This window comes from Schistocerca serialis, chromosome 11 (genome assembly GCF_023864345.2).
Source record: "Schistocerca serialis cubense isolate TAMUIC-IGC-003099 chromosome 11, iqSchSeri2.2, whole genome shotgun sequence".
Taxonomy (NCBI): domain Eukaryota; kingdom Metazoa; phylum Arthropoda; class Insecta; order Orthoptera; family Acrididae; genus Schistocerca; species Schistocerca serialis.
This window is the reverse complement of record NC_064648.1, coordinates 79118513-79138031: the sequence shown is the minus strand read 5'-3', so window position 1 is coordinate 79138031 and position 19519 is coordinate 79118513. Positions and strand designations below refer to the sequence as shown.

The following is a 19519-nucleotide window of genomic DNA, read 5'->3' as shown; positions in this document are numbered from 1 at the left end:
AATTAACAACAAGACGAATGGCTAGATGGCTTGCAACAGTCTGAAGCCCACATAATTGGTCACAAGATACCAGGTACTGTGGAACTTCATTATTTCTTATCAACAGTAGGAAGTGCTGTGTTTTGTCTCATTCAGAGATTATTCCCTACCGCAACTCTGAGTGAACTTTCCTGTGATAAGGTTGTAGATTCACTAATTAACTATTAAGACCAACAAGTAAATGTGGTAGCAGCTAGATATCAATTCTTTCGTTGCAAGAAACGGTCAGAACAAACTTACTGTGAGTGGGTAACAGATTTGCATGGTGTGACGAGGAAATGCTAATTCAAAAGTGCTTGTGGTGCTTTATATTCAGATGTTATGTCACGTGATGCGATCGTGTACAATGTAACTGATGTCTCACTTAGAGAACAGACTCTGAAACTCTCTGATCCATCATTTCAGCAAGTAGTGCAAATACTAGATCAGCACAATTCGGGTGCCATGTCGGCTGATAAATGTAAGCAGCCGCCAATCTGTCAGGTTGAGTCCCTTGCTCCCGACAGGCACATTAGGCAGCATACACTTGCGAGCACCACGCCATGTAAACAGTTCCCTATGGAGCCTAACCAGCTCTCTACACAGGCAAACAGAGTTAAGTCATGCCCTTGGTGCTACTCACAAACGCCAAGACTGCCTGTCTAGACAAGCACAGTGTTATGCTTGGGAAAGAAAGGTCATGTACAATCCGTATGTATGCAACAGAACAAACATAAACGAAATTGTAGTCACAAGGCCCATGTAATCAATGCAGTCTAGTCAAAGCCTGCTGGAGGCATCAGCATAACTAGCAAGCGAACAGTTTCTTCAGTGCAGTTACTTCAGTGCGCACAAAAAGTTTGTGGCAGACTTATTGTTCATTTGCACATTAGTGGAAAACATGTGAAATTTCAGTTGTACACAAGTGTCTCAGTAACATCGCTGAATCGTAACTTTTAGGTTCCCCACGCCTGTATAAACCTAACATGTACCTGATAGCTTTTAACAGACAAGACATTCCTGTTCTCAGAAAATGTACTTTGCCTGCCATGTATCGCTCACATTCGTGAACTTTAACTTTCAGTGTGCTACAATCATGCGATTGTGAGAACTTATTTGGCCTTGATTCATTTGATTTGTTTGGCTATCAATTTCAGTACAATGTGTTGACAGTCAATGCATTCAATGCTAAAAACAGTGTAGCTAGTTTGCTAAAAGAATTCCCATAACTCTTTTCTGAACGTTTAGGCAAGGCTAACAGTTTTGTTCCACATATTGGTCTACTCTGAATTTCTATGGTCAACCGAAATTTTACCGGGCTAGAACTGTTCCTATTGCATTACTGGACGAAATAGCCGCTGGAAATAAAGAATTGCAAGCTAGCGGAGCTATTGTTCCCATTGGTTTTTCTTCCAAACTTTCAGGTCGCATTCGCCTCTGCTTCGACTTCAAGTGCATGGTCAACCCACAAACTGTGATTCATACTTACTCCTTACCTCGCTCAGAGGATCTCTTTGATAGATTAGGCGCTGGTCGCTACTGTTCAAAAATTGATTTGTGTGATGCGCGTCGATGAAGAATCTCGAAAAGTGTGTAAAGTGAATACTCATTTGGGCTTGTTTAAATATTTGCGTTTGCCTAATGGCAGTGCTTCCACACATGATGCTTTCCAATGTTATTAGGAACAGCTGACTGCTCAAGTGCCAAACTGTTCAAACTATTTGGACGATATTGTTGTAGCAGGTCGTGCACCTGAAGAACACACTGCAAATTTGCGTGCTTTGTGTGTTACCTGATGCAGGACTAAAGTGTAGACTGGACAAGTGTGATTCTTTTTTAAACAAGAGTTACAGTATGTTGGTCTTGTCATAAACAGTCAAGGTTTACATCCTCTTCAGTAGCATTTGTTAGTCATACGAGACCTGCCAGTTCCTCGCAATGTCACAGAATTGCAGTCAGTTTTAGGGAAAATGAACTATTATTCTCGGTTAATACCGAATGCTGCAGAAATTGGAGCTCTACTAGACCGCTTACGTCGCAAGAATGTCCCCTTTGTTTGAACAGATAAGTGCCAAGTAGCTTTTCTAGAACTTTAAGATGCGTTGCTCAGTGATCGATGCTTAGTTCACTTTGATCCTGACAAATAAACTGTATTGCTAGTTGACGCTTCCTCTTATGGACTCGGTGCAGTTCTTTCACATAGATTTGGTGATAAAGACAGGCCTGTTGCATTCGCATCAAAAGTGTTTTCCAAAGCTCAGTGTAATTATTCACGAATAGAGAGAGGGGCACCGGCTATAGTGCATGGTGTCACCAAATTCCACCACTATTTGTATGGCATGAAATTCTACTTCGTAACTTATCACAAGCCTTTTCAGTCGTTGTACCTACTGGCCAAAAATTGCAATGATGGGCTTTGTTGTTGTCTCAATATCAGTACGAGATTGTAAATCTTATGACAGATCAACATGGTAATGCGGACGTACTTTCATGTCTTACGATTGACCCTGATACAGACTTTGACGCTTCTGCAGCATTTTGTTGTCACATCGATGGTCAGGATTCTGAATTGCTTCAACCTTTGCCTCTGAACAGCAGGAAAATTGCACAGGCCACGGAAGCTGATTCAGATTTGGAGATTCTGCTAAACTACATTCGCACAATTTTGCCTCGCTCATAGTATAGCATTAAGACCTCCGTAGCGCTCCAATACTTTGCACGTCGGCATAGCCTCGTTAATAAGCGAGGGGTGATACTTGTTCAGAATGATAGTGGACTGACACTGGGGGATAATTACGAAACAGAGCGTCGAGACTGTACTCGGGAGGGTATGGACAGCCAAATAGAACAGCGTCACGCATGTGGGGAAATTCGATCCGCTCCACCATAAAAATTCTCTTCTTGGCCTAAGTCGCAATCACCATGACAACGTGTGCACATAGATTTTGTGGGATCTTTTTTGTTGCTTGTGGTATACGCTTATGGCAACGGTTTCTCACCTCCTATCGTTCGCATCCACAAGATGGACCATCGCTAGCGGACACTGCTCCACCTGCTCCACCATCCTCAATATCCGGCGTCGAAGTATGGACGCAGACGGTGGGCGCGAGGTGAGATCGTCCGTCGACTTGGTGCTTGCGTGTATCTCATTTCAGGCCCAGACGGATTGCAGCGCCGACATCTGGATCAAATTCGCCACTGTAATGTGCACAGTGATCATTGTGTATCTCTTCCACCAGATTTATAGATCCCGAGGACAGTGTGGCCACAACAGCTGTCAAAGGGTGTCGTCACGACACCGCGGGACGACCGCATGGAGACGGAGGCGTCGCCTCCTCCTCTCGTCCTACCCGTGGAGCTGGACCCGCCAACGCCGCAGCAGCTTGCGGCTTCTCCATCTGGTTATGGGTCTCAGGAGTTGGGTGCGTGCCCTTCTGTGCGTTTTCCGGGGGACGTTTGCACCTGAGCGCAGGCCAGATGGCGGGCTACAACTGGAAACCTGACGACCGCTGCAGCCACAGTTTCCAGTCCACCGCTGCCTCCACACTCCTGCCTTCCCTCCCGTTATCGCGCTCCTTATACGGCGACGGTCCGTCGTTTTGGGGGGAGGAATGTTATGGCGTAAAGTCGAGCGCCGGCACCCAGTCGGGAACGATAGAGCAGACAGGGCTGTGAAGAAGACGTCACCCAATATCACGCCGACCGACCTCTGTCTAGGACGACAACGCGACAGCTGCGGCCTTCGGGGGAAGAGAACATGCGCACACTCCCAGCTTGTCGCGGCCACTTCTACATCAGGGATTAGTCACATCAAGACCAGTGACTTAGGAATTGTGTATACTGAAGAGATTTCTTTCTTGCATGTAGCCCTTTGCTTGCAGCACTTCTTTGTTGTTGCCAGAGTTAAGTAATGTCATTGATTCATTTCGTAATAAAACTCTTTATTACGATTTGCTAGAAGTATTGTCTAGTGATCCGAGAAGGAGGTTTCCTAGGCCGCCGGTATTCGACGGCTTGACAGTATACAACAAAATTCAGTCTGGAATCGGAACTAATGTGCCGTAAGTACTTTTAATAATACCAATTTTTAACTGCAGACACAAGTTGCTCGACTGTCAGCACATTAGGTACAGAAGTAAATTCAGTGAAAGATCTCAAATAAAGATGTATTTTAAGTACAGAGGTTATGTGTCGGCGATCTAGATGTAAGGAAATTCATCAGAGTTTTATATAAGTTCCACATAGCACCAAACATGCGTCTAAAAAGTATTTTTCAGTAAGAAAATATTGTTGAAAACTGGTGTTCATTAGTAACAGAGAATTATTCAGTTTGTTTTGAATTTTCAGCAAAAGGAGAGTCCCTCTTTGAACTTATGGTAGTCCATAAACACTCTTGGTGTTATGGTACTTGCGTCGTTGTATGTACTATGTAAATTAGGGTGCAAACCAAGACTGGAGGATAAACTTTTCTGTATTCTTTATTCTATAAGTAACAAAGATCACATAGAAGGCTTTTTTTATTTTACTCCAGAGTCGTTTGCACTATATTTAGCTTGATCCTAGGATGTCTATGAGCCACTCGTGGTTGTTCCGCTCGGCTAGGTCCAGCGGCGTGTCCCCATCGTAATTCCTGACTTCCCTGTCGGCCCCTACCTCCAGTAGCGCAGTCGCCGCGTCTGCTTGTCCACGCCGTGCCGCATCGTGCAGTGGTGTGTTCCCAGTGTCATCCCTGGCGTTGCAGTCGGCAAAGGATGCCGCCAGCAGCCGCACCACAGTCGCATCGTCATTCCATGCAGCCTGATGCAGAGGCGTGTTCCGCCAGCGGTCCCTGGCGTTGACATCAGCTCCTTCCTCCAGCAGAAGCCTCACCACCTCCACGTGTCCCAAGCCTGCTGCCCAGTGCAGTGCGTTCTGCTGATTCTCGTCCATCGCCTCCACGTCCGCCCCCGCTGCCAGTAACGTTCGCACCTTGCTCACTGACCCCTCCTCAGCTGCCGCAACCAGCATCTTGCCCTTCTCTTCTCCAGAAAGATTCCTGCAACAAAAGGAGAATACTTAGAAACATCTCCAAACACGCACATCTGAGGACGAAACACTATGGCAGAAGCAGAACTGTGATGAGTCCCTAAAAGTCAAGAAGGTTACCGCAATGCACTGGTGTCCAAAATGAAAGCAGCTAACTGCGATTTCCCATCCTAATTCACGACGTAATCATGCAAACTGTCAACAGATGTCTGCACAACCGTGTTCTACACGGAAGTTAGCATTCCAGTCAACGGACAACCACGCCCACGACGAAGTCAGTGCAGCTAGCAATGGGGTAGTGTTTGCTGGGTACTTCCACATTCGCAATCGCTGTAGACACAGTCACAGATGGTGCAGTATAGTACAGAGAAGACGAATACCAGGCTCTCCGCAGTGGAGGGCCATCGGAAGAATGGGAGGAGGACAGTCACAACCTGATGTGGCCCGATGGCTTAATGTGTGTGGTGTCACCGCCAGACACCACACTTGCTAGGTGGTAGCTTAAATCGGCCGCGGTCCATGTAGTACATGTCGGACCCGCGTGTCGCCACTGTGATCGCAGACCTAGCGCCACCACCAAGGCAGGTCTCGTGATACGAGAGAGCACTCGGCCCCAGTTGTACGAGAACCTAGCTACCGCCCAGTTGTATGAGGACCTAGCTACCGACCAGATGTACGAAGCTTTTCTCTCTCATTAGCCGAGAGACAGAATAGCCATCAGCTAAGTTAATGGCTACGAACTAGCAAGGCGCCATTTGTATCAGTGCCTATAGCTTACGAGTATTCAAGAGAGATGTATTCCAAGGACTAATTAAAAGATAAGTAATAAGCATCTACATACTTTTCTTCTTATTCATTTATAAGTTCTCATGTTCCAGACTTCACGCCCGTCTGCTTTAGCCGTGCGTGCCCTATCGGCTACCGCGTTAGTGTAGCTTGCATTTTCAACCATCTAAACTTCACGGTGTCGGCCCAGCTACCGACACAACATTTATTGGCGACGAGCAAAAGAGTTTGTATTAATTCGTTTGCAACATTGGCGACGATTTAAAGTGTTTTTTGATTGCTTACATTTAATTGTGTCATGGCTTCGCCACATTCTCCAGATGTACTGTCCGAATTTTATCGCTTGCAGAATCAGCAGACGCAGGCGTTACTGGATGCCCTTGGACAGCTCGTCCAGGGTCAACGTACCATTCAAACCGATGCGGCCGCCGCCACTTCTTCGCTACCGCTGCCACTAAACGCTGTTGCACCTCCCTTTCGACCATACGTGGCAGCCGATGAGACGTGGCAAGAGTGGTCTCGCCAGTTCAACTTCCACCTTGCTGCCTACAGAATTCAAGGTAATGAGCGGCAGCCGTTTTTGCTTTCTTGTGTCGGTGTGTCCACATACCGTGTGATAGTGAAATTGTTTCCCCGACGCGACGTAGCAACTCTGTCCTACGAGGAAATTTTGTCTGCATTAGATGCCTATTTCAAAGAAACAGTTAATGTGGTTGCAAAACGGTATACGTTCTTTCGTACAAAACGTACGGCTGGTCAAACTAATAGGGAGTGGGTAGCAACATTGCAAGGACTTACTAGGGACTGTGCTTTTGAATGTGACTGTGGTCTTTCTTATTCAGATACAATGGTGCGTGATGCAATTGCACAGAACGTTTCTGATGTTCGCATACGGGAGCAAATTTTGAAACTAGTGAATCCCTCCCTTCAACAAGTGATAGACATATTGGATAGACAGGACACACTTGACTGTGCTCAGGAATCTTTTGAAACTTCGCCAGCCGTGTGTAACATTAACCGGCCCGCTGGACGCGCTGCGCGGCCCGGTAACCGGGCCTTGCGCACGTCGACACGGCGGCCGCCGCGTGCTAAGCCAGGTGTGCCGCGCCAGCACACAAATGCAGTGAAATCATGCCCGCGGTGTGCTACTAGACATTCGCGTGAACATTGCCCGTCACGCCAAGCTATTTGCTTTTTCTGCAATAAGAAAGGACATGTTCAAAGTGTTTGCCAGAAAAAGCTCAGATCAGACAATCACAATCATTCCAGGCCCTTTGCTTCGCGCCGGAATCGAACCAAGGACACTCAGGCTCGTGGACCTTCGCCTATGGACATTCATGTCGTTAATTCCACTTCGTCCAGTGACACTTTCTCTAACAGTAACTGTGTTCGTCCCATAAAAACTGTGCGTCGACGTCGCCGGAAATCACGTCAATTAGCAAGTGATTCTGTACCAGTGTCTATTCCAATTGCACAAAACAGTCGCTCTTGTCGTCAGCAGGACAATAAACTTTTTGTGGACTTAGACTTTGAAGGCAAAGTGATACCATTCCAGCTCGATACCGGAGCTGCAGTTTCGTTGCTCAATCATGACACGTACAAACAACTGGGCAAACCTCCGTTGCGTTCCGCAAATGTTAAGCTCACTACATATTCCGGACAGAAAATTCCTGTGTTAGGACAGTGCAGCCTTCTTGCAACATACAAGGGACAAACAAAACTTGTGTCATTTTACGTTCTTCGTTCTTCTTCTGCAGTGAATTTGTTTGGTCTCGATTTATTTAAGTTGTTTAACATGTCTATTGTAAATCAGGTGCTATCAGTGGATCAGACTGTGCCTACAGACAGTGTTTCTCGGCTGTGTGACGAATTTGCAGACATTTTTGCACCGGGCTTAGGTTGCGCTAAAAACTATGAAGCACATTTAGAACTGAAGGTAAACGCGCAACCAAAATTTTTCAGGGCGCGCAATGTTCCCCACGCATTGCGTGATGAGGTCGCAAGAACGTTACACGATCTCGAATCACAGGGTGTAATTGAACGTGTGCAAGCTTCTCTCTGGGCCTCACCCTTAGTAATTTTGCCAAAACCTTCCGGAAAATTGAGACTTTGCGTGGACTTCAAGGCCACAGTGAATCCACAGCTAGTGACTGCTACTTTTCCTTTGCCCCGCCCGGAAGATCTTTTTGCTAAACTGTGCCCGGGTAAATATTTTTCAAAGTTGGACCTAGCCGATGCGTACTTGCAAATACCGGTGGACGACGAATCCCACCGCGTATTGGTGGTTAACACGCATCTTGGATTGTACCGCTTCAAAAGACTGCCATTCGGGTGTGCATCCGCCCCTGCCTTGTTTCAGCAATATTTACAAACTATTTGTGCGTCGGTCCCTACTGCAGCAAACTATCTGGACGATATAGTGATCTCCGGACAGACAGAGGAAGATCATCTTGCGAACTTACGAACATTATTTCAGGTCTTGCGGCAAGATGGTCTTCGCTTGAGGAAGGACAAATGTGTGTTTTTTGCTCGTGACTTACCATGCCTGGGACATGTCATTAATGCCCAAGGCATACATCCGAGTCCAGAGCACCTCCGTGCCATACAAGAATTGCCTTCCCCTCAAAATGTGAAACAGCTACAGAGTGTGTTGGGTAAAATTAATTATTATCATCGCTTTCTGCGCAATGCCTCTTCTATTTCAGCTCCGCTTCATCGCTTACGCCGTAAAGGTGTTCCGTTCGTCTGGACGACGGAATGTGAACGCGCCTTTCGCCAGTTGAAATCGGCGTTGCTTTCTAATACTTGCCTTACGCCATTCGATCCCCAGAAACCCCTTTTGTTGATGGTAGATGCCTCGGATTTCGGGATCGGTGCTGTGCTTGCGCACAAAGTTGGCTCCCATGATCGCCCTATTGCCTTTGCGTCCAAATTGCTCTCGTCTGCGCAAAGAAATTATTCACAGATAGAGAAAGAAGCTTTGGCTCTCGTGTTTGGTGTTACTAAGTTCCATGATTTCTTGTATGGTCGTCACTTTACCATCATCACAGACCACAAACCTTTGACATCGCTTTTTCATCCGACCAAGCCTGTACCTCCACGTACAGCGCAGAAATTCATTCGCTGGTCTATTTTCCTCTCGCAGTACCGCTACGATATCTTGTATCGGTCCACTGCTAAGCACGGAAACGCCGATGCGTTGTCCCGTTTGCCTGTTGCTGAGGATACAGCATTCGATTCTTCCGAACTTGCTTGCATGTTCATTGATTCGGAAACCGATGAAGTGGTCGAATCGTTTCCGATTGATTTTCGTCGTGTCGCTACAGCCACAGCTGCTGACCCTGTCCTTGCTACTGTTTTACGTTTTGTTGCTACGCAATGGCCTTTGTCAAAGTCTCGGATCGAGGATCCGTTGGTTCGCCGATTTTTTGCTCACAAGGAGAGACTTTTTGTTCGACGTGGTGTTTTGTTGTTGCGTTCTGATAACGATCAGTCCAGAGTCGTGGTCCCACGTTCGTTACAGTCCTCTGTTTTACGGCTTCTTCACCAAGGACATTGGGGTATAGTGCGAACGAAACAACTTGCTCGTCAGCACTGTACTTGGTTCGGAATCGATGCTGCGATTACGAATATGTGTTCTTCGTGCCCGGCGTGTGCCGAACAACAGTCCGCACCGCCGCGGAAAGTCTTTGCGTGGCCAAAAGCCACTTCCCCTTGGCAACGCTTGCACATTGATTTTGCTGGTCCATTCTGGAATGCTCGATGGTTGGTTCTGGTCGATGCCTTCAGTAATTTTCCTTTTGTTGTCCGGATGTCTTCCACGACGTCCTCCGCCACCATCCAAGCGTTGTCTGCTATCTTTTGCATTGAAGGTCTTCCGCAGACTATTGTTTCCGACAATGGCCCACAATTCATGTCCGCAGAATTTCAGTCATTCTGCCAGGCCAATGGTATTCAACATCTGACATCCGCGCCGTTTTCGCCTCAGTCAAACGGTGCCGCTGAACGATTGGTCCGGACTTTCAAGTCACAGATGTTGAAATTGAAAGAGTCGCATTCTCGGGAGGACGCATTGTTGCTCTTTTTGTCTTCGTATCGCTCTCAGCCCCGAGATGGTCGCTCGCCGGCTGAGTTGCTCCACGGTCGTCCTCATCGCACCTTGCTGTCTTTGCTGCATCCGCCGCATCAGGTTCCTGTGCAGCGGCAGACTCCTGCTTTTGCTCCAGGCGACGTTGTATTTTATCGCAACTATCGCGGTTCACGGCGTTGGCTCGCAGGGCGCATTCTTCGCTGCCTCGGCCGCGCGATGTATTTGGTTTTGGGGGCCTCTGGTGAGCTGCGTCGGCATCTCAATCAGCTGCGCCTCTGTCGTCGCTCGGGTTCTGCCGCTCCCCGTCTGCTTTCAGCGACGGTGCCGTCCGGTCAGCGCCCTGGGGACCCATCTACTGGCTCGCCTCATCCCCAGGTGTTACCGACGATGCCTTCCATTTTGCCCCATGGCGACGCGCCGCCGCCGCCGCAGCAGCAGCAGCAGCCGCCGCCGCCGCCGCTTGTTCTCCCGCCGGCGCCGCCCGCATTCGACGCTTCGTTGCAGCCGCCAAGCGCCTCCCAGGGTCACGCGCCGCCGATCGCTTCCCGTGACCAGCTGTCCTCCGCCATGGAACTCCCGCCCGCTCCGGACCACATGACGTCATCGCGCGTCGGCTACCCCGACGCAATGGAGGTTGACCCTTCGGTCCCTCCTGTCTCTTTACGGGCGCATACACCGCATGTTGACGTGCACCCTGGGCTAGTTTTTCAGGCGTTTCCTAGCTCCCCTTGGACCGTATGGCCGGGTGCGGGTGGCACAGCCTCGCCTGTTGTTAGGCTCCCCACCTCATCGCATACGTCAACATGTGGTCCTCCCCACGGCGGGCGGAAGCCTTATCACACGACCGTTCGCCGATTTGCGGGGGAGGAATGTGGTGTCACCGCCAGACACCACACTTGCTAGGTGGTAGCTTAAATCGGCCGCGGTCCATGTAGTACATGTCGGACCCGCGTGTCGCCACTGTGATCGCAGACCTAGCGCCACCACCAAGGCAGGTCTCGTGATACGAGAGAGCACTCGGCCCCAGTTGTACGAGAACCTAGCTACCGCCCAGTTGTATGAGGACCTAGCTACCGACCAGATGTACGAAGCTTTTCTCTCTCATTAGCCGAGAGACAGAATAGCCATCAGCTAAGTTAATGGCTACGAACTAGCAAGGCGCCATTTGTATCAGTGCCTATAGCTTACGAGTATTCAAGAGAGATGTATTCCAAGGACTAATTAAAAGATAAGTAATAAGCATCTACATACTTTTCTTCTTATTCATTTATAAGTTCTCATGTTCCAGACTTCACGCCCGTCTGCTTTAGCCGTGCGTGCCCTATCGGCTACCGCGTTAGTGTAGCTTGCATTTTCAACCATCTAAACTTCACGGTGTCGGCCCAGCTACCGACACAACAATGTGAATCGCACTGTTGTTTATCAGATGTGGCGACTGTTTGTAGAGACAGAAACTGTATCTCGAAGACGAGGGCAGACCACGCATGATACGAGAAAGGGAGGACCATTATTTGGTTAAAAGGGCACTACTGCACGGCAACTGGCACCTCACCTTTCAGGATGCACTGGTGTTGTATCTAGGCAAACGTTATACAGAAGATCTCACCAGAGTGCCACTTGTTGTCAGGAGCCCGTTTTTATGTACCTCTGACACTTCACAGAAACAAATGTGTAGAGTGAAGTCGTCAACATCCCACCGATGGCCGAACAGTGTGCTGATGTTATCTTCACACGTGAGTCCCAAAATGGTCTGGAGAGTGTTTCTCGACGGATTTTCACATGGAGGGAACGTGGAACAGGATTTCGTTACCCAAATATCGTGCGAAAGAGACTGATATCAGGGAAGTTCTTTAATGGTGTCCTCAGCGATTACGTGGACTAGCTGAACACCTCTTCATGACATTGTATGGGTGAATTGGCAAGGCTTAACTCCTGTAAGGTATCGTGACGAGATCTTGGAACCTCATATGCCGTCGTTGCGAGCCGCTGTGGCCTACACTTCGTATTGATGGACGATAAAGGTACGCCTCATAGATATCAGCTGATTGAAGGTTTCTTGGAAATTGAAGATATTGCACACCTGGGATGGTATGTTCGACCTCCCAATTTGAATCCCATAGAGCATGTCGTGGATACACACCTCTACTAGAAAACTTCAGTGAGTTTGTTTTTACTCAGCACGGCAGAGTATACGAGAGGATGTAGGAAATCGTACATTCAAGGCTACAGCGAAGAGACAAAAGAGAAATACGAAACGTATTGTGGTCTCTATGACGCCAACCCATTCTCCCCATGAACAATGGAGAAGAAGTCATAACAACAATGATTGAAAATAGAAGACAGAATTGGTAACACACTGTAGAAAGCATTAATATAACTCACAGTAGTCGGAAAGCGTGGAGACTGCTCAACAATTAGATGGTATACCTACAGGTACACCAGGCTGTGTTGGCAGTACAGCAAACCAAATAGCTTTCCAGTAGCTGAAAAACAGTAAAGCGAAACACAGACTGAAGAAAGGGCATGCGAGTAGACTAGATGCTTTCCATGAAGAAAATAATGATACACTCGATCATACATTTACAATATCAGAAGTGAAAGAAGCAGTCAAAAGTTTAAAGACTGGGAAGGCCGCAGGCCTAGATGATATTAAAAATGAACAGATGATACGTCTTGGTGTCGGCTCTAAATTTTGGCTGTTGGAGTTTATGAACTGCTGTTGGGCAACTCGATGAATTCCTGAAATCTGTAGACAGGCAAAAATAACTGCAATTCTTAAGCCTGGTAAGGACCCAGAAGATCCTAAGAGTTATCGGCCAATCTCTCTGTTGTGTACAACATACAAACTGTTTGATACTAAACAGATTCAAAGAGCTGATTGAGGGCACCCTAATAAAAGAGCAAGCAGGATTTTGGCCTGGCAAATCTTGCACCAGTCAAGCTCTCAGCCTAACCCACTATACTGGAGATGGGTTTGAGAAAAGACCAACTACAGGAATGGTGTTTATAGATTTTATGGAAGCATATGATATCATCAGTCTCAGAAATCTCATTGCAAAAGTGCAAAAAACAACAAAAAGCCCTCAATTCACTTCTGTATTCAAATCAGTTCTATTTAACAGAAGGTATTTTGTTGAGTTCGAAGGTAACAAGAGCAGATGGTGACTACAAAAAGATGGGCTTCTCCAGGCAGTGTTCTTGCACCCAGGTTATTCAATATTTATACAAATGACCAGCCTATTAGTCCCTGGTCAAGATCTTTTATTTATGCTGATGATAGGGCAATAGCAGCTCAGGCATAAAACTACAAGGATATTGAAGAAATACTAGCTGAGAACCTGGAAAATCTTACCAACTATTACAAAGAAAACCAGTTGAAACCCAATCCAAGTAGGACCCAAACTTGCCTATTCCATCTTAACAACAGAGAGACGAAGCAAGAACTGAATGTTTGGTGGAATGACACAAGTTAAAACACTGTCCTCTCCCAGTGTACGTGGGTGTTACTCTTGATAGGACACTGTCATTCAAGAGGCACATTGAGAAGAGCAAGGCAGAAATCCAATCACGGAATAACTTACTTGGCAAGCTAACATCAAAATGTCGAGCTAATCCAAAAGTTTTACGCGCCACCGCAATGGCACTCTGTTACTCTGCTGCTGAGTTTTCAAGTCCTGTTTGGGAGCAATGATGCCACACAAACAAGCAGGACACTGTCCTGAACCAGATGTGTAGACATATTACTGGATGTCTTAAGACAACAAGAGTAGAACACCTACAATCCTTGTCAGGAATTGCTCTGCCAAATGTCCGACGTTCAATACAGAGCAGAACTGAACGAACGAAACAGGTTCAAAATCAATGTCATCCGCTCCATGGGTACCAAATGTTACCTAAATCCCTTACGTCAAGAAGTAGTTTTCTCCACTCAACCCAACCACTCACAGGTTCACCAAAAACTTCTAGAAAAAGACTGTGGCAGGAACAACAAGAATATGCAAACGATTCTGAGGAAGTGCTGCCATCGTGCGGAACTTGAGTGGGAGAGATGGAAAACCATGAACAGGCTACGTTCAGGAATGGACAGATGTAACAGAAATCTGCACAAGTGGAGAATTAGTGAAAGTGCTTTGTGTCCATGTGGGAGCATCCAGACGATGTCCGTTACTAAACCACCCAAGAGCATGCATGGTCCAAGACCTGATGGCGTGCACCGAAGTAGCGAGGGCATATGTGGACTTCTGGAAGAATGACATGTGAAACAAAGACTGTATAAAATTTTATTGTACTGTATATAGGTTTCCGTGAATTTTATTTTATAAATTAGCATTGTAATATTGTAAATTTTATAGAGGACAAATCATTCTATAATGTATGGATTTATTGTAAATTGTTTATAGTATGCATACGAAATATATGTAGTAGTGAGACGGGTTGCATCACTCAAGCATCCACCAACAATTCCATAAGACTTGCGAGTAGCTCTGCAGGGGAAACGGTGTTATTGCCTCCACATGAGATTGATGACATCATTCACAGCTTGCCTTGTCGATGTCAGGGTTGTATGAACCAGAGGTGGTCACAGCCTATGCTGAGCACATTATCCATTTGTTGGATTGTGTTTGAAAATCTGTTAACTTGGAAAAAACGAAGAACATTTTTTTCTACCTTTATGCATATTGCAGTTGTTTATGTTCATTGTTCTTAACATTTTTCTTACTTCACTATGACCTGTTTGTACTTTTTTATGGCAAAATAAACGCAAACTCGCAAAATTTCCGTTTGTTGCTTTAATTTTGGACACCAGTGTACATCGAATTTAATGCGTTTTTCGTACCATTCAAATTTCTTGGCAATCTGGATCTGGGCTTTGTGAACACACTAAAGACCTGACAGCATTTATATACACTGTTAAGGTTCTTACGGTCTTCAGTCGAGAGACAGCTTTGATGCAACTCTCCATGCTACTCTACTGTGTGCAAGTTTCTTCGTCTCCAAGTAACCACTGCAAACTACATCCTTCTGAATCTGTTCTGTGTATTCATTTCTTGGTCTCTGACTACGATTTTTAGCCTCCACACTGCAATCCAGTACTATATTTGTTATCCCTTGATTCCTCAGAACATGTCCTAGCAACCGATCCCTGCTTCAAGTTGTGTCACAAATTCCTCTTCTCCCCAATTCTGTTCGGTACTTTCTCATCAGTTATATTATCTACCCACCTACCAGTGTTCTGCAGCACCACATTTCGAAAACTTCTATTCCCTTCTTGTGTAGACTATTTATCGTCCAAGTTTCACTTCCATTCATGGCTACACTGCATACAAGTACTTTCAGAAACGACCTCCTGACACTTAAATCTGTACTCGCCGTTACCAAATTTCTCTTCTTCAGAAACTCTTTCCTTGTGATTGCCATTCTACAGTTTATATCATCTCTGTCTCGTACATCAGTTATTTTGCTCCCCAAATAGCAAAATTCATTTACTACTTTAAGCGTTTCATTTCGTAATGTAATTCCCTCATTATGAACTAATTTAACTTGGCTCTCTTCCATTATCCTCGTTTTGCTTTTGTTGATGTTCATCTTATATCCTCCTTGCAAGACACTGTCCATTTTGTTCAGCTGCTCTTCTAGGTCCTTTTCTGTCCCTGACAAAATTTAAATGTCATCAGACAACGTCAATCTTTTTATTTCTTTTAATTCCCGCTGCAAATATTTCTTTTGTTTCCTTTACCGCTTGCTCAATATACGGATTGAATAACATTGGGGACAAGCTACACAATCGGATCAAAACTATCTAGACACCTTTATCTAATGTGTGACCGACCAACAAATGTAATGAAAGGACGATCCGCAAGCATAAAAGGAGGCAGAGACACATGTGTTGTCAGCAGAGAACCAGAAATAGCAGAATGGGTTCATCAGGGAGGTTCAGTAATTTAGAATGTGCACTAGACACTGGATGTCACCTGAGTAACAGATGTACCAGTAATATTTCGACCATGGATGAGTGGAAACGAATGGTCCGGACATGTGAATCACCGACGGAAGGTTCTGTTTTTGGTTAATGACTGTTACCTGCCATTTTGTGTAACGCCAGAAGTGAAGGAGTGAGGAGATGACGTTACATTATGGGGATATATCCATGGTTATGTTGTCATTCCCCTATTGAGCTTAACACTAAATTCGATAACATGTAAATCACATTTTCCAGCTTTATGTACTGCATACAATACAGTAACATTGTTTGTACTAGCAAGACATAGCTCCTTGTAATAAATCATTATCTGTCACGCGAGAGTTTGTAGACAACATTCCATGACTGTACTATTCTGCCCTGAATTCCGAGCTGAATCCAATGTAACTGCTTTGGGGATGAGTTAGAAGCTGACTTCGCTGCAGATTGAAGAGTCCAACTTTGAGGAAGAATGGGTTCTCATTTCTCCACTGAAGTTCAGACGCATTACTGAAAGTTTCCTCAGCAGAGTCAAAGCCTTCATAGAGATGAAACTTTGACACATCCCTTATTAATGTTCACTAATGGGTGTCCAGATACTGTCGATGTAACTGAATGTCTACTGAGAAACGGGCCATATTATTTGCATGTGACAGCAACACCTACATTTTGATGTTGCAAACTGTGTGTTGCAGCCTCGGGAATAATATATAAAACTTTCTTTGTGAACTAAAGGCAATTAAGTACAAATATATTCTATTAATCTGTCAAATGAGATTATTTTAACCAGTAGTTTTCTAATTGGTTTGATGTGGCCTGACACGAATTCCTCTCTTGCACCAACCTTCTTCTCATATAGCACTTACACACTACATCCTCAATTAACTCCTCGACGTATTCCAACTGTCTTCCGACTGAAGAGAAAGACACTCTTCAGTCTTTACACTCTACATCTCCTTCGTCTTGTCAGTATATCCCCATGTCACTGATTCTGCAGAGTACCCCCCTCATTCCATATCCAACAAGTCCACCTAATTTTCAACACTTTTCTCTAGCACCACATCTCAGACGCTCGTAGTCTCCTTAGTCACGGTGTTTTGCCACTGTCTACGATCCAGTATCATACAAAGTAGTTCTCCAAACATAGATTCTCATAAATTTCTTCCTCAAATTATGACCTATGTTTCATAGCAGTAGAATTATGTTGGCTAGTTGTACCAATTTTGCCTTTGCTAGTATGCTTTTTATGTCCTTCGTGTTATGTATATCATGGGTTATTTTGCTTACCGATTTCCTTAATATTGTCTACTTCATGACCACCAATTTAAATGAAAAAAATTCCGATATCTGCTACTTCTCATTAGAAATTTATTTCCGTGGTTCATTCTCAATTAATATTCCTTACTCATCAGACTCTCCATTCAATTCAACAGATCCCATAATTCTTCACTTTCTCTGACGACAGCAATGTCATCAACAAAATTTTCATTGGCATTCTTTCACCGTAAATTTGAATCCCATCCTTGAATCTTTATTACATTTCCATCATAGCTTCTTCGATGAATAGATTGAATAGTAGGGGCAAAAGACTGCAACGTGTCTTACACACTTTTAATCTGAGTACTTTATCTTTATTTTCGAGTCTTATTGTACAATCTTGGTTCTTGTACATGTTGTAACCCACCTGTCTTTCCCTGTAAGTTACTTATATTTATGTAAGACTTTCGAAGCTCCTGCTGAATTTTATATTGTCGAACGCTTTTTTTAGGTAAAAAGCTTTTGACTGTATTTTGACTTTTCGTCAGACTTGGTTCCATTATCAAGTACAACTTTCGAACTGCCTCTCTGGCGCCTTTACCTCTCCTAAAGCCAAACTGACCGCCATCTGACAGTTTTTCAATTTTCTGTTTCTTTCTTATTTACATCATTCTCATCAGCAGCTCGGATGTATGAGTTCTAAAGATGATTGTGCTGTTGTTTTCACAGTTATCTACCCTTGCTACCTTTGGAAATATGTGGATGATATTCTTTCTGGAAGTGTGACAGTACATTGCCAGTCTCATAGATTCTACACTCGAACTTGGATAGTCGTTGGGGTGCCACTTTCCCCTATGAACTCATTAGTCATGATGAAATTTTATGTATCCTTTTAGCTTTATTTGTTATAAAATAGACCAGAGCTCTTTTAAATATTGCCTCTAATAGCACATCGTCTATATCTTCCACGCCAACACAGATTGCTACCTCTACCGCGTCATCAGAAAAGTTCCTCCTTCATAGAGGCTGTCAATGTAATCTTTCCATTTATTTGCTCTCTCTTCTGGCGTTGGGAATGGAATTCCCATGGTAATTATTGTTTTCACTTTTCTATATTCTGTGTCAGTCCTTCCTACGACTGTTTGTTTAAAGTTTTGTCTTAAGTTTTCTACAGTTATTTAGCCTTGGATACCTAGAACATCGTACATATGTCATTCCTAAATGATTCACATCGAGGTGACAAGTTGTGCAAAAGTGATGTGCACATACACAGATAGCGGTAGTAATGTGTACACAAGATATAAAAGGGCAGTGCATTGGCGGAGCTATCATATGTAATCAGGTGATTCATGTGAAAAGTTTCCGACACACAGCGAGAATTAACACTTTTCACACCGAACTGTAGTTTGAGCTAGAAGCATGAGACATTACATTTCGGAAATCGTTAAGGAATTCAATATTCCAAGATCCACAGTGGCAAGAGTGTGCCGAGAATACAAAATTTGAGGCATTACCTGTCACCACGGTCAGTGCTGTGGCTGACAGCCTTCACATAACGACCTAAAGCAGTGGTGCCTGCATAAATGGGTCAGTGCGAAGATAGAAGCAACACTGCGTGAAACAACCGCAGAAATCAATGCAGAATGTGATATCTACGTATCTGTTCGGAATTGCCGCGAAATTTTGCGTCAATGGGCTGCGGCAAAAGATGACCAGTGCAAGTGCATTTACTAACAGTATGTTATCACCTGCAAAAGGGCTATGAGCACTATGCGACTTAACTTCTGAGGTGATCAGTCGCCTAGAACTCAGAACTAATTAAACCTAACTAACCTAAGAACATCACACACATACATGCCCAAGGCAGGATTCGAACCTGCGACCGTAGCGGTCGATCGGTTCCAGACTGTAGCGCCTAGAACCGCACGGCCACTCCGGCCGGCTATCACCTGTAGCTCCTGGTCTCATGACCATATTGGTTGAATCCTAGACGACTGGAAAAGGGTGGCCTGGTCAGATAAATCTCGGATTGAGTTAGTGAGAGCTGATGGTACTGTTCGAGTGTGGTATTGACCGCAAGAAGCTACAGACCCGAATTGGCAACAAGGCGCTGTGCAAAACGGTGTTGGCTCGATAACGGCGTGGGTTTTGTTTACACGGAATGGGCAGGGTCCTCTTGTCCAACTGAGCCTATCATTGAATGCAGACAGTTATCTTTAGCTACTTGGAGACCATTTTCAGCCATTTGTGGACTTCATGTTCTCAAATAACGATATCATGTCGGTGGGCCAGAACTGTTCATGACTCGTTTGGCGAACATTGTGGACTAGTCGAATAAATGATTTGACCACCCAGATCGCACAACACGAATCCCATGGAACATT

At 45.2% G+C, this 19519-nt stretch overlaps 1 protein-coding gene across 2 annotated transcripts in view; it reads right to left on the bottom strand.

Annotated features, from left to right (window-relative positions):
• Positions 1-4480: 4480 nt before the first annotated feature.
• Positions 4481-19519, bottom strand: part of LOC126426815 (serine/threonine-protein phosphatase 6 regulatory ankyrin repeat subunit B-like) — an 81889-nt gene continuing 66850 nt past the window's right edge. For both annotated transcript variants that reach the window (XM_050088823.1, XM_050088824.1), the window contains exon 5: positions 4481-5053. In XM_050088823.1, the coding sequence (XP_049944780.1) occupies positions 4567-5053 (487 nt within the window). In that variant the 3' untranslated portion in view covers positions 4481-4566. The remainder of the gene's footprint in view (positions 5054-19519) is intronic.